Below are 13914 nucleotides of genomic sequence, written 5' to 3' on the forward strand. Positions count from 1 at the left end.
GTAATGACGGGACACATGGACTGGCCCAGGGAAGGGGGCGTGGGTCAGGGCCACAGACCCGCCACCTCCAGCACTAAGGATGGGACAACGAATGCAAAAGACCCTTCTCTCCTCTGTGAGGCTCAGGAAGGAAGAGGGAGAGAGAGCCTGGGCCAGCCCTTCTAGCACCCAGGGGGAATTTCATGATCTGAGTTTATTTTCTTAGGTGAAGTCTGGAATCTACTGAGCCACGTAAGGGACAATTTTGGGATTGAAAAACAGCATGAAGTGGTCCTTTCTGGAGAATGGGCACAGAATCATGGCTCCAGAGTGTGCCCGTTGGAGTGACAGTGGGGGCCCCAGCCAAGAGTCTGAAAGGAAGGGCGTGTTACGTTTGGTGACTGGCGGGCCGCCGGGTCACATTGCAGACGCGGTACTTCCTCTTCATCTGCCCACAGTGCGTTATCTCCACCTTTAGACCTGGGGACACAGAACACAGGCATCAGCATCTGGGCTGTCCCGACCTGAGTGCAAGCGCCACTTGCGAGCATCAGTTTTCATAGGAATGTGGCTGCGGACCCAAGTTATGGGGGGGGCTGCAGGGCTCCCCTAGGGAGGGTGACCCACAGGTCACCCCCAGGCCACCCCAGCTGGGTCTGTCTCACCTACAAGAGTACCACGTGGTGGAGGGGAGGCTCAGCTTAGAGCATGGGGTGTCCACCCTCGTGCTGTTCTGCGCCCCCCATGGGTCATCGTGATAACACGGGGTACAGTGGATGACCCTGCAAATGGCCTTCCAAAAGGACGGGTTCAGCGGGCAGGGCTTGTGGAGCCAGGGGTGGGCCCCCCATTCCGTTGCTGATGGGCAGAAGGACCCCGGGCAAGTCCTAGAGCCCCCCAATCTGAGTTTCTTGGAGTAGAAAGCAGGCTGACTGGGTACAGACACCTGCCGGGCTGTGTAAGGATTAAATGAAGACAAAAGAAAACGCATCCTAGGTTCCAGCGTTAGGAAATGCTGATCACAGCCACGCTGCTGCTTCTAGTCCTGACATCATGACTCAGACGTGACTGACTCCCCAACCTCATCCTCACCCCATGGGGTTGTATTTATTTAGGAAACCCCCACTCCTGCTCTGGGAAATGGATCTAACTCATCTCCATGCTACTTCATCTGATGGCTAAATTCTGCCACCCCCACCTCCCCAAATGCACACAAGAACCAGAACTGCAAAATGCGGTCCCGGAGGTGGACCGGGAAGGGGCCTCCCAGCCCTCAGCCAGGTGTGCTGGGACAGTTCATTACCTTTAATTTCTTTGGTAAACTTTACCCTTTGGGAATCTGTCAGAGGTTTTTGTTGTTCTTCAATACTTTTAAAATCCAAAACTTCACAAACAAACTCGATTACTGGCTGTGCCTTGTAAAATGCTGTTGCCGACACTGTAGGCGAGAAAAGAGGCAAAGGCCTAAGCATGACCATGGGGCTGCTGGACGGGCCCATAGTCCTGGAGGGGCCTCACAGGCCAGGCCAGCTATGGTGGGGACACCCGGCCGGGGTTCTCACTCCCTACTGAGGCTAGCCTCAGGCCCAGACACGGGCAGGCCAGCAGTGACAAGCCCAGGCCCTAGCTGCTGGCCTCCCTCTGGTCAGGGTGACAGAAAGGAGCTGGCTGATTAGTTAAAGACTAAAGTCACCCTCTGAGAATGAAGCCAGTGTTGTAGGATTTTCTGGTTACCGTCTGGTGTAGATATTTCTGAAATTCACCATTTCCTTTTATGTAGTTCTTTTTCAATAAATGTATAACTGAGCAAGATCAAATTCTCATTCCTTTCTAGAGCTTTTCATAATAATCAGCTCCCAAATGAGAAGACAGATCCTTTTCGCTGGCCTTCACTCTCGTCTTTTTCACAGAGAGGGCAGCGGATGTCCTGCACAGAGCAGCGACTAAGCCTCCCAAGAGAGGGACAGGCCACACCCAGGCTACAGTCAAACCCAGGCCTACAGGAGGCCAGCAGCAAGGAAGCCCCGGATCCTCAGGCCCACCTCAGCCCGACCACAGCCTCTGAGGGTGCGACCATCTCATGGCTTCACGCTGGCCTGAGAGCCACTGCCGTAACCCACCCAACACTGCAGGTGAGACCAGCCAGGTGTCACGCAGCGGCGCCGGCTCTGACAGAGGCCATGCGTGGAGCTGGCCACATGCCACCCCCCCACCGGGGTCCTGACCCCCCAGCCCATGCCCAACCCTGCCCTGCAGTGAAGACCCCAGGGCGCTGCTTACCATCAATATTCAGCATCATTTTCCAGAGAGAAGGCCGGACGGACTGATGGAAGCCAAACCACACTTCTCGGCCCCCGCCAAGAGGGTTGGAGCAGCCTTCGGACGCGGTGAAGAAGGAGCGGCCCACGGGGGTGTACCTGGAACCAAGAGACCCACCCCGCCTCCTGTGAGATGTGTCTTCCAGAAGGAACAGCTGCCTCTGGGTGGGCTTTGTCTGCGCCCACCACACCCTCATCAGAGTTCCGTTTCCCCTCCTTTTAAATCCGCGTTTACCACACGGCACTCCAGCCTGTGTGCATGGCCTGCTGTGTGGGACACTGTGACAGCAGCAGGCTGGGGGACCCGTGGCCTCACTGGGGGATGGTGAAAGACGTTTAAAGACACCGCACAGGTGGATCACAAACCCCCAGGACCTGGCGTGTTTCTGGCCCAGACTCTCTGTCCTAGCTTTGCCTCGCCTTACTGTCCTCACTGTCTACTCCTCACCTCTCGGGGCCTGTGTCCCCAAGCGCAGATAGAAGTGGGCACCTGCCAAGTGCCAGCCCCAGCCAGGCCCAGCCCCAGCCGTGGGGAGACATGTTGCTTCTGGCCAGTAGCTGTCCACGCATGACCCAGCATCTGCCGGCTCCTTTAGCCGCGGGCTCCCCAGGTAGGCTCCGAGGCCCCGGAGCTGCCCGCTGTGGGCTCCCCCGTAGGAGGTGGAAGGGCCAGCGTGAGGGCTTCACAACCTCTTCCGGGCCTGCTAGGGATGCTGCGCTGACCCGGCTGGAGCTACTCGACTGAAGCAGACACATTCTCCAGCACAGCAGCCTCACCTGCTGCACGGGCACCGTGGGGTCTGGTGGCCCGGGAGGCACCGTCAGTAATGATTCTGAAGGGAAAACACGCTGTGAGCCTCGATGCTCCCTACTTGTGGGCTGCGCTGATCCAATCTCCTACACGGCCCTTTCACTTTCCACCTGAGACGTGCTAATAATCCCGCCTCTACTGCTCTTCTTTTCCCAAAATGAAAACAGCAGTTTCCTCCCTGATTATAAAATGAATGTAAGTAATCCAAAGGAATTTGGAAAAGAATCACAGTCATTTCTGCAACTCTATTAAAAAGGTAGATGCCATTTTGGCAACCATCCTCCTACACTGTTTCTCCACGTACCTACGGCGTTCCTCCACCGATAGTTCAAAGCAGAGACAGATTACACATGGGGGAAGGTGTGTTCCTGCCGGGAGTGACAGCCTGTCCTGTATTTGGTCACCTCCTCCCATGCCTGAACACTGAGAACACGATGGTCCCTTCTAAAAATCTTACACATGGCCTCAAAGCACCTTCTCTTCTATGAGGGAAGCCCCAACTCTCTCCTGGAATCTTAAAGCTTTGGTCAGTCCTGGGGTTTGTCACTGTGGGGTTTGTTTTGGTTTCGGCTTTGGTTCAAAAGAGATGAAACTTGAAAACTCAACTTGTTCCCGGGCACCAGTGTGAGGGCAGGTACGCTGAGGGCTGACGCGCTGAGCTGGCCTTGCTCCTGCAACAGCGGGCCACTCAGGAAATTTGCGCAACCCTCTGCCCACCAACCGGGCAGCTTGTGAGCCCTTCAACTGCTCCCCTACACCGTCTCCCAGCAATCGCAAGTGTGGCCATTTGTGGTAAAAGAGTAATCCTGAGAATAAGCACGTCCCCAACAGTCACAAAAAGCAGCGGTGACGGTCCCTAGAGTTGCAGACATGCATGCAGCACGAAACTGGGAACACAGCATTACTCTCCTATCACGAGTCCCAAGGGCAAGAGATGAGCAGAAAAGTGCTGGGAGCAGAGGGCTGCACGGAACACGAAGGCACCAATGTGCACACAAATAGGGAGGCCACCGTTCCGGGCCAGGCCGAAAATGCTGGTGACTTATGTTTATATTAACACTGTTTCCACCTTAGCACCATTTGTGTTATCTTCATCACAGAAAACCCACGTGACCATTCCCACCCTGGATCCGAGAATGAGCCGTTCCTCGGACAGATTTCAGACCCTGCGGGGGGCCCTCGGAGCTGCAGGGGAGTCCCCCGCCTTTGGTCCCGTGTGGCGCCCTCACCTCATAGATGGCAAGTGCCTCATGACCACGTCCAGGGCCTGGATCGTCTCAAAAGGGACGCTGGGCAGCCGCCCTGAAAGTGCATCGTGTAACGCCTGCAAGCTCACGCAGGACACCCACTTGATGGACACCTTGAAGATGCGATCCTTGCCTTCTCCTGGCAGCGTGACCTCCAGCTCCACCTGCGAGGATCCAAGGCACACAAGGTTACTCCCTCCTGCGAAGCCCCAGGGAGGACGCAGCCTGGCAGTGGTTGGCTTCCAGACACTCCTGGGTGAGGAAGTCCCCGCCCAGGCCTCTAGCCAACCACTAGCCACATGTGGCTATGGAGCACTTGAAATATGACCAAGGAACTGAATTTTAAACTTTATTCACTTACTTTTGATGAATTTAAATGTACAGAGCCACGTGTGGCAGTGGCTGGTGTACTCACAGTGGTCGAAAACGTATCCTCTTGTTTCACCCCCAAACAATGAACTCACTACCTCTCTCCTCCCCAGTCTCTGAATCGCCCCATCCCTCACCTATGGGTTGCACCTAACGCCAGATCATGCTGCCGTCACCTGCAAACCCCACTCCGCTACTCAGAACCCACAGTTGAATCGCGATCTGGCCCTCATACCTCCAAATATGTGGACACACACGAGCCCACTCAGGTGACGCGTGAAGCAACTTTGCTATTTGCTGATAATGCTTCCCAGTGTCTGAGGAACACCGATGTGACAGGTTACGGATGGTATATATGTTATCCTCACATGCCCAATGACCCCAGCAAGGGAAAATTCATTCACCACTTTTGTTGAGACAGGGTCTCACTGTGGCCCAGGCTGGAGTGCAGTGGTGCAGTATTGGCTCACTTCGACCTTGACGTCTTAGGCTCAAGGGATCCTCTCACCTTGGCCTTCCAAGTAGCTGGAACTACAGGCACACGCCACCAAACTCGGCTAATTTTTTAATTTTTAATTTGGTAGAGATGGAGTTTCACCATGTTACCTGTGCTGGTCTTGAACTCCTGGGCTCAAGGGATCCTCCCACCTTGGCCTCTCAAAGTGCTAGGAGTACAAGCGTGAGCCACTGTGCCTGGCCGACTCACCACTTTTTATCCATGAAACCACAGAAACCCAGACTTAAAAAAATAACCCAAGGCCACAAAGCCATGAAAGGGCAGAGATGGGATCTGGACCCTGAAGGCCTTCCCACTCCATGTGTGATGCCAGGGTCCCAGGTCTTCAGCACCGGCCTCTCCTAGCCTGCCCAGGGCCTGCTGCCTCTGCTCTGTGCACCTGAGGTGCCCTCCCTGATTCAGGACCACAAACCCCATTGTGCCAGCATGCCCAGGTCCAGTGTTGTTTGGTGGCACCAGGCACATTTGCTTGCTCGCCCACTGCCCACCATGCCCATGCCCAGCTCCCATCTGCTCATCCTTGTCGCCCAGGGCCTGGCCTCTTGCCACACCTTGTTTGAACCTCACGGAGCAACAACCAGACTCTGCGGGCGTCACCTGCACACCTGGGTCCCAGGTACACACCCTTTCCACCTGGGCCTGGGCTGGCTCTGGCAGACGCCCACGAGCCCTCAGAGCACTGTTGTGCCCGACGGCCCCAAACTGGCCACGCCCCGAGGACCATCTGCAAAAGATGAGGGCGGGGAAAAAGGATCGAATCCTTCCAGCCGGATAGACTTCAAACATCGAATAGCAAGAAAAGCAGCAAGCCACAGAAGGGCGCCGCAGCACGATTCCTTCCAGACGTCAGAGCCATACGCACAGGGGATGCAGCACAGCTGAGGAAACCAACAGAGGGAAGGGCCAGCTTCACTCAACTCATCAGGACAGTGGAGGGGGTGGCGGTGGGGGGACGCAATCAAGGCTTCGCCCATGGGGGATTTCAGGGTGGGAGGAGGGAACAGCTGGGCCTGGGTTGGGGGTACAGGATGTGGTTTAATACCACTCTTTAAATAAATGTACATAGTTGGCCCTTGCACAACATGGGTTGGAACTACACAAGTGGAGTTATATATGGATTTCCTTCAGCCTCTGCTACCCCTGAGACAGCAAGACCAAGCTCCTCCTTTCTCTCCTCAGCATGAAGACAGAGGGGATCCTTTATAATAATCCACTTCCACTTAATGAAAAGTAGAACATATTTTCTTTACCTTATGATTTCTTAAATAACTTTCCTCCAGCTTAAGCACGTAAGAATAAACTATATAGGGCCAGGCACAGTGGCTCATGCCTGTAATCCCAGCACTTTGGGAGGCTGAGGCAGATGGATCACCTAAGGTCAGGAGTTCAAGACCAGCCTGGCCAATGTGGCAAAAACCCATCTCTACTAAAAATACAAAAACTAGCTGTAACCATATCATACACTGTGGAATAATATGCAGCCATAAAAAGGAACAAGACCAGCTGGGTGCGGTGGCTCACGCCTGTAATCCCAGCACTTTGGGAGGCCAAGGCGGGTGGATCACGAGGTCAGGAGTTTGAGACCACCCCGGCCCATAGTGAAACCTCGTCTCTACTAAAAATACAAAAAAACTAGCTGGGCATGGTGGCACGTGCCTATAATCTCAGCTACTTGGGAGGCTGGGGCAGGAGAATCACTTAAACCTGGGAGGCGGAGGTTGCAGTGAGCCGAGATTGCACCATATTCCAGCTTGGGCGACAAGAGTGAAACACTATCTCAAAAAAACTCAACAAAACAAAACAAAAGCCAGGCACGGTGGCTCACACCTGTAATCCCAGCACTTTGGGAGGCTGAGGTGGGGGGATCACGAGGTCAGGAGATCAAGACCACCCTGGCTAACATGGTGAAATCCTGCCTCTACTAAAAATACAAAAAATTAGCCGGGCGTGGTGGCGGGCGCCTGGAGTCCCAGCTACTCGGGAGGCTGAGGCAGGAGAATGGCGTGAACCCGGGAGGCAGAGGTTGCAGTGAGCCAAGATCGCGCCACTGCACTCCAGCCTGGGCGACAGAGCAAGACTCTCTCTCAAAAAAAAAAAAAAAAAAAACAAAACCAAAAAACAAAAAAAATACAAAAATTAGCTGGGTGTGGTGGTGGGCGCCTTAATCCCAGCTACCTGGGAGGCTGAGGCAGAAGAATCATTTGAACCCAGGAGGTGAAGGTTGCAGTGAGCTGAGACAGCACCACTGCACTCCAGCCCTGGGGATCAGAGTGAGACTCTGTCTCAAAAAAAAAAAAAAAAAAAAAAAAAGAAGAAGAAGAAGAAGAAGAAACTATATAATACATGTAACCTATAAAATACGTGTTAATTTACAGTTTATGTTATTGGTAAGGCTTCTGGTCAACAATAGACTATTAATAGTAGTTTAAGTTTTGGGGGAGTCAAAAGTTATACATAGCTAGGTGCAGTGGTTCACGCCTATAATCCCAGCTCTTTGGGTGGCTGAGGTGGGAGGATGGTTTGAGTCCAGAGTTGGAGACCAGCCTAGGCAATATAGGGAGACCCCATCTCTGCTCCCAGCTACTCAGGAGGCTGAGATAGGAGGATCGCTTGAGCCCAGGGAAGTCAAGGCTATAGTGAGCTGTGATTGTGCCACTGCTCTCCAGCCTGGGCAACAGAGAAATTGTTTCAAAAAAAAAAAAAGGTTATGAATGAATTTTTGACTGCATGGGGAATCAGCGCCTGATATGTTTGGCTATGTCCCCACCCAAATCTCACTTGAATTGTATCTCCCAGAATTCCCACATGTTGTGGTAGGAATCCAGGAAGGTGACTGAATCATGGGGGCTGGTCTTTCCCATGCTATTCTTGTGACAGTGATCCAATTGGTTTATCAGTGGTTTCTGCTTTTGCTTCTTCCTCATTCTCTCTTGCTGCCGCCATGTAAGAAGTGCCTTTTGTCCTCCACCATGACTGCGATGTTTCCCTAGCCACATGGAACTGTATGTCCAATTAAACTTTTTCTTTTGTAAATTGCCCAGTCTTCATCAGCAGCATGAAAATTGGCTAATACAGCACCATTAACCTTTTTGTTGTTCGAAGGCCAACTGTATATATATTTCTTTTTCATTAGCGCTACTTCATAATACAATTCTAAATAAGTCACACACAAGTAACAGTAACTGAAAATGCACATTTGGCATAACACTGGCAACATGGCAGGCATTCCTGCACTCACTGGTTCCCCCCTTTACTTTCTTTTTTTTTTTGGGGTGGGGGGGGAAGGTGTCCTCTCAGTTAAAGAAACGGATCTGGAGGGGCTGACTGAGGTGCCCCGGGTCAGGTGGCAGGAAGCAGAGGGGCGAGTGCCCCTGTCAAACTGTCTGACTCCAGAAAGGCAGACAGACTCTCTATGGGCCCAGGACCAGTGGCTTGGCTGGGCATGGGGGGACGATTCCAGTACGGACTGGCAGCTACTGGGTCCCAACAGGAGTAGCTGGTCGCTGAGAAGGGAGTGCCATTCCCCTTGTCCAGAAACAGCACATCCAGGTCACGGCGTGCAGGTGGAGTGAGCATGGGAGTGGGAGAGCGCGTGCATTTCCAGCTCACACACGCCCCAGCCAGGAGGTACTTTAGGCCCGAGTACATCTGCGGCAACAGCACTCGGCGTCCAGCCTACAGTGCTGTGCCCTGGCACGGATCAGATGCCTGTCAATGCCACCCTTCAAAAACCTCTGTAGTCAACACCGAGGGGCAATTCCAAGGGGTCTATTTTCCCACAGCAAAATACATTCTAATTTGTAAATGTATTGCAGTCCAGCCTCCGCTTGGCCCGCAGAGAAAGGACAGCAGAGTCACCCCGGGCTCTGTAACTGTCTGCCCATCCCACGTCCACAGTGGCTGGCTGGTGCTCGTGTGTGGCAGCTTAGGGCTGCATGGAGATTTTACGACGGCCATCACGCCACGAGGGCAGGAGGCACATGGCTCTCCAAGGGACAGGTGCCGTGTGCGTCTGGGCTGCCAGCAGCAGGTGGTCCACACCCGAGACACTGCCGCCTCTCAACAGCCCAAAGCGCTCAGTCCCAATGACATGACATCTGAAGGTCACTCCCAGCCCTGCTGCCTCCTGTGTTCTGACCTCGGGCAGGTGGCTCCGTTGGCTTCCTGCACACAAGGGGACAAGCAGGTGGCCCCGCCCACCTCACAGGGCACTGGTGCCAATTGTGTTGCAGCGCTACAGTCTGGGAGTGGCCCAACTGCCATTTTCTGAACATGGATAATAGAAAATGTCAGCCCAGGACTCGATCCAAGGCCTGGAGCATGGCGAGGCAGCTGTGACATCCAATCTCCCCAGACAAGCCAAACTGCGCGCAGGCTGGCCTCCCTGTCCGGAAATCCTCAGGGCGAGAGAAGTAGGACTGTCATGGGGTGATTCCTGTTTGGGGTCGTCACACAACTCAGCAACAAAGGGAAAACGGCACTCTAAAGAATGCAAAGAGGCCAGCCTGGGGCTCACGCCTGTAATCCCAGTACCGTGGGAGGCCGAGGCGGGCTGGATCGCTTGAGCTCAGGAGTTGCAGACCAGCCAGGGTAATGTGGCAAAACTCTGTCCCTACAAAAAGAAAATTAGTGGCGGGGCACAGTGGCTCACACCTGTAATCTCAGCACTTTGGGAGGCCGAGGCAGGTGGATCACAAGGTCAGGAGTTCGAGACCAGCCTGACCAACATGGTAAAACCCCGTCTCTACTAAAAATACAAAAAAAAAAAAAAAAAGAAAAAAAATTAGCCGGGCATGGTGGCACATGCCTGTAGTCCCAGCTACTCAGGAGGCTGAGGTGGGAGGCTCACTTGAGCCTGGGAGGTGGAGGTTACAGTGAGCTGACATTGTGCTACTGCACTCTAGCCTGGGTGACAGAGTGAGACCCTGTCTGGGGGGAAAAAAAAAAAAAGAGAGAGCACAAAGAAACTGTGTATGAAGCCAGGGAAAAGGCACAGAGGCGCAGCTGCCTTTCAAAAGGCTGTTCCTGCACTCAGCTTGGCTATGGCCCTGGCTGAGCCCATGACCTCCCTGTCCACTGCTGCTGAGGAGGGAGCGAGGGAAGCACTGCAGGCGTGGCATGTCTGTCTGGCCACGAAGATCCTGACCTGGACGGGGCCTCCCTGGGGCGGCAGGAAGAGCGACCACACCCACTATGCCTGCCGAGCCCAGGCTGAGAGACAGCTGCCAGGCTGCGTGCCACATGCCCCTCCCAGAAGGGGCCGTGCAGTTCACGTCTTGTTGAAATGTGCCAGGTGCTGAGGTCTAAAGGCATCCTGTGACTCTGTAGGGCAGCAGCTCTCGAAAGGCAGATCACTGACCCCCAAAAGACCTCAGCACCAAAACCAGTCCCACCCATCATGTCTGCAAAGTGTAGTGGGAATTCAAAGTCACCTGGCAGATGACAGAGCAGGTACAGGGAGTGGCAGCTCGGTTAGGGCTCGGCACCACCTCCTGACCAGCTTGTATTGGGGTGGGCTTGGGTCAAAGCACCTGGCTCGTTCGAGGGGACCCTTGGCCCTGAGAGGTTGCAGGTCAGCCCCAAAGATGCTTGCGCCAGGCCCAAGCTGGGCAGGCTCCCTGCCGCACACTGCCCAAGTGGAGCCCCCCATGGCTTCCTAGGCCTCTCCTCGCCCCCCCCGCCTTCTCTCCCCAAGCCTTCAGGTGCAGAAGCTTCACTGCTTTGGGAGCCCTTGGCCTCCCTTGCTGCCAGACGCCCCCATCCCAGGTCAGCAGGCAACAGCCAGGCACTCCTGTGGCCATGGCATGGCTGAGCTGCACAGAGAGGCGGACAGGCAGGAGTGCCGAACTACCATGTCCTTCAACAGTGAACTCCGTGCGTGGCTGTCTTCTCCCAAGGTACACTGCTTCCAGGCAGGGTCTGCTATTGTTCTGAGCTGTGGGTCTGCCCTAACTTCCTTCTGGGAAGGAGACACCGGTGCTGTCCACCACCACTCCTAGACCGTGTCAACCCAGACGTTCAATTTGATCATTCAGTGAGATGTGGGAATAAATTCTCAGGTTCATCTTCCACCAGCCAAATCCCTTCCAGGCCAATGCCACTTGTCTTTTGTTATTTAGGGAGTTTATAGTTGTCTCCATATGTTCCTAAACAGTGCTCCTTCTGGCCACCTTCCTAAATTTTCTATTCAACTGAGCAGAGAAGCTCCAGGGAGCTGCAGACCTTCCACGGGACCCGACAAGGGGAGGCATGGAGCTGGACCCAGAGCCAAGAAGAACAGATGACACAAATCATGCCTTCAAAGAAGAACCCAGGAGTTCAACCCAAAATGCTGATCAACTTGTATAGTTTCCTGTCTCCACCTCCAGTTCTGGGAGGTGAGGGAGTGAGGCTGGGTGGTCCCAGCGTCTCCCGGGCCTGGGAGAACTTGTATTTTTCCACACAGGGGCTGCGATGAAGGCAGGCAGGCTAACATTGCAGTAGGAGATTTAGGAGCTTTGTGTGTAAGGGCGATGTGACACGGGCCCCCTGTGCAGAGGCCTGGACCAGAGCTGCCAGAGTCCCCACGAGCCTCCAGGGTAATGGAGCACCAGAACGATTCCGCTCTTACCACAAGTGAGGCACGAAAAAGTACTTCACAGAAAAAAGACAAAACCCAAAGACGACACTGGGACATGATGCGAGAAGATGGACATGGGACACCGCCTTACGCAGGCTCTCACACAGAAGGTTAATTTCTGCACCCTGCAGAGATCCTACAGAACCCCCAAACCAGTGGGAGGAGCGTGGTCTGCAGCCGGGGTACCCCCATGCTAACCGAACACAGTGGCTTTGAGTAGGTTCTCTATGCTCTCTGGGACATGAGCTTTTCTTTTTTCCTTTGTTTTTGAGATGGAGTTTTGCTCTTGTTGCCCAAGGCTGGAGTGCAATGGTGTGATCTTGGCTCACTGCAACCTCCGCCTCCCGGGTTCGAGTGATTCTTATGCTTCAGCCTCCCAAGTAGCTGTGACTATAGGCGTGTGCCACTATGCTTGGCTATTTTCTTTTTGTATTTTTAGTACAGACGGGATTTAGTCATGTTGGCCAGGCTGGGCTCGTATTCCTGACCTCAAGTGATCTGCCTGCCTCGGCCTCCCAAATTGTTGGAATTACAGGCGTGAGCCACTGCACCTAGCCTTAAACAAAGAATTTTAAACCCTCGCTACTCAACATGTGGCATGGGGCCAGCAGCACGGGCACCGGCTAGGGCTGGTGGGAGATGCACCACCCAGGACTGTGGGGCACAGGCACCGGACAGGGATGTACATGCTCACTGACGTCTCACAAAGCCCCTGGGAAGTAGTTTTTATTGCCATCTCTCCGTTTTACAGGTGAGGCAGTTGAGGCTTGGCCAGTTGAGGTGCCCCAGGTCCCACCACAGGAAGGGTGGAGCCAGGCCTCACACCCATATCTAGTTTTACCCCAGAGTGTGTGCGCAGTTAATTTCCACAATGACAGGTCTCAAATTTAAATATCAAATACCATATAGACTCCCTCAGCCCCTTTTCAGAAAAACTACCCTGATGCCCGCCTTGTGTGTAAATATAAATATATATAGACAAAACTGTGCACAAACTCCTTATGCTTTTCTTTCTTATAAAACTGTAAGTAAAAACAAATGCAAATTAAGCACAGAACTTTAAAATGACTACATTTCAGCTCTACAGCACGCTAGTTTGCAAGGGGTGATCGTGCTTGACTGATGTGCATTTGGTCTAGGACTTGCTCCTCTTGGGAAAACCAACGTCTATCACCCTGGGCTGGCAGTGACAACACACAGACCACTGCCCCTCTTACAACCATGAGATCGCTTTATGCAGAGCCCCATATCGTAACTCGGTCTCTGCTCAGTCGCAGCACGTTCTCCCCTTGTCAGAGCGTGATAACGTGGAGGAGCATCACTGGGCACTGAGATTGCTGGGCCCTGCTGACCATCCAGAAAGGCTGAAAGGAGCTTATTCATTTCAAGATTATCATCAAAATGAAAAACCAGCCACTCTGGAGGCTGAGGTGGGAGGATCGCTTGAGCCTGGAAATTGAAGGCTACAGCAAGCGTGATTGCACCATTGCTTTCCTGCCTGGGCGACAGAGCCAGACCCTGTCTCAAAAGCAAAAGGAAGAAGACTGAACGTCTGTAGAGAGAGCTGCTTGCAGGCCACTTGCTCTCCCACTAAAACAGACATCCCTGAGAGCAACTTGAGACCCTTTGCACACGGAGCTGGCTTCCTTCTCAGGAACTCAGGGTTTAAAAAGCAAACTGTGTATGTTGTTCCCAGAGGGAATCAGCCTTTCATTCTCATAGTTGTTAAACTCCTGGTTTCTGATGTGTTTGCTTCTTAAAGTATGTGTAAAGATTATTTTTTATTTTTTATTTTTTTGAGACTGAGTCTCACTCTGTTGCCCAGGTTGGAGTGCAGTGGCGTGATCTCAGCTCACCATAACCTTCGCCTCCCAGGTTCAAGCGATTTTCCTGCCTTAGCTTCCCAAGTAGGTGGGATTACAGGCACCTAGCTAATTTTTATATTTTTAGTAGAGATGGGGTTTCACCATACTGGCCAGGCTGGTCTCGAACTCCTGATCTTGTGATCCACCCACCTCGGCCTCCCAAAGTGCTGGGGTTACAGGCGTGAGCCA

General features: G+C 53.3%; 1 protein-coding gene across 5 annotated transcripts in view; it reads right to left on the bottom strand.

Moving 5' to 3' along the window:
- AGO2 (argonaute RISC catalytic component 2) overlaps positions 1 to 13914 on the bottom strand; it is a 129114-nt gene that overhangs the window by 38214 nt on the left and 76986 nt on the right. For all 5 annotated transcript variants that reach the window (XM_063709544.1, XM_055349571.2, XM_031013788.3 and 2 more), the window contains 4 exons: positions 4338 to 4519; positions 2260 to 2396; positions 1283 to 1417; positions 372 to 459 (listed from right to left, as the gene is read on the bottom strand). In XM_063709544.1, coding sequence (XP_063565614.1) covers positions 372 to 459; positions 1283 to 1417; positions 2260 to 2396; positions 4338 to 4519 — 542 coding nt within the window. The remainder of the gene's footprint in view (positions 1 to 371; positions 460 to 1282; positions 1418 to 2259; positions 2397 to 4337; positions 4520 to 13914) is intronic.

This window comes from Gorilla gorilla, chromosome 7, assembly GCF_029281585.2.
Source record: "Gorilla gorilla gorilla isolate KB3781 chromosome 7, NHGRI_mGorGor1-v2.1_pri, whole genome shotgun sequence".
Classification (NCBI taxonomy): Eukaryota; Metazoa; Chordata; class Mammalia; order Primates; family Hominidae; genus Gorilla; species Gorilla gorilla.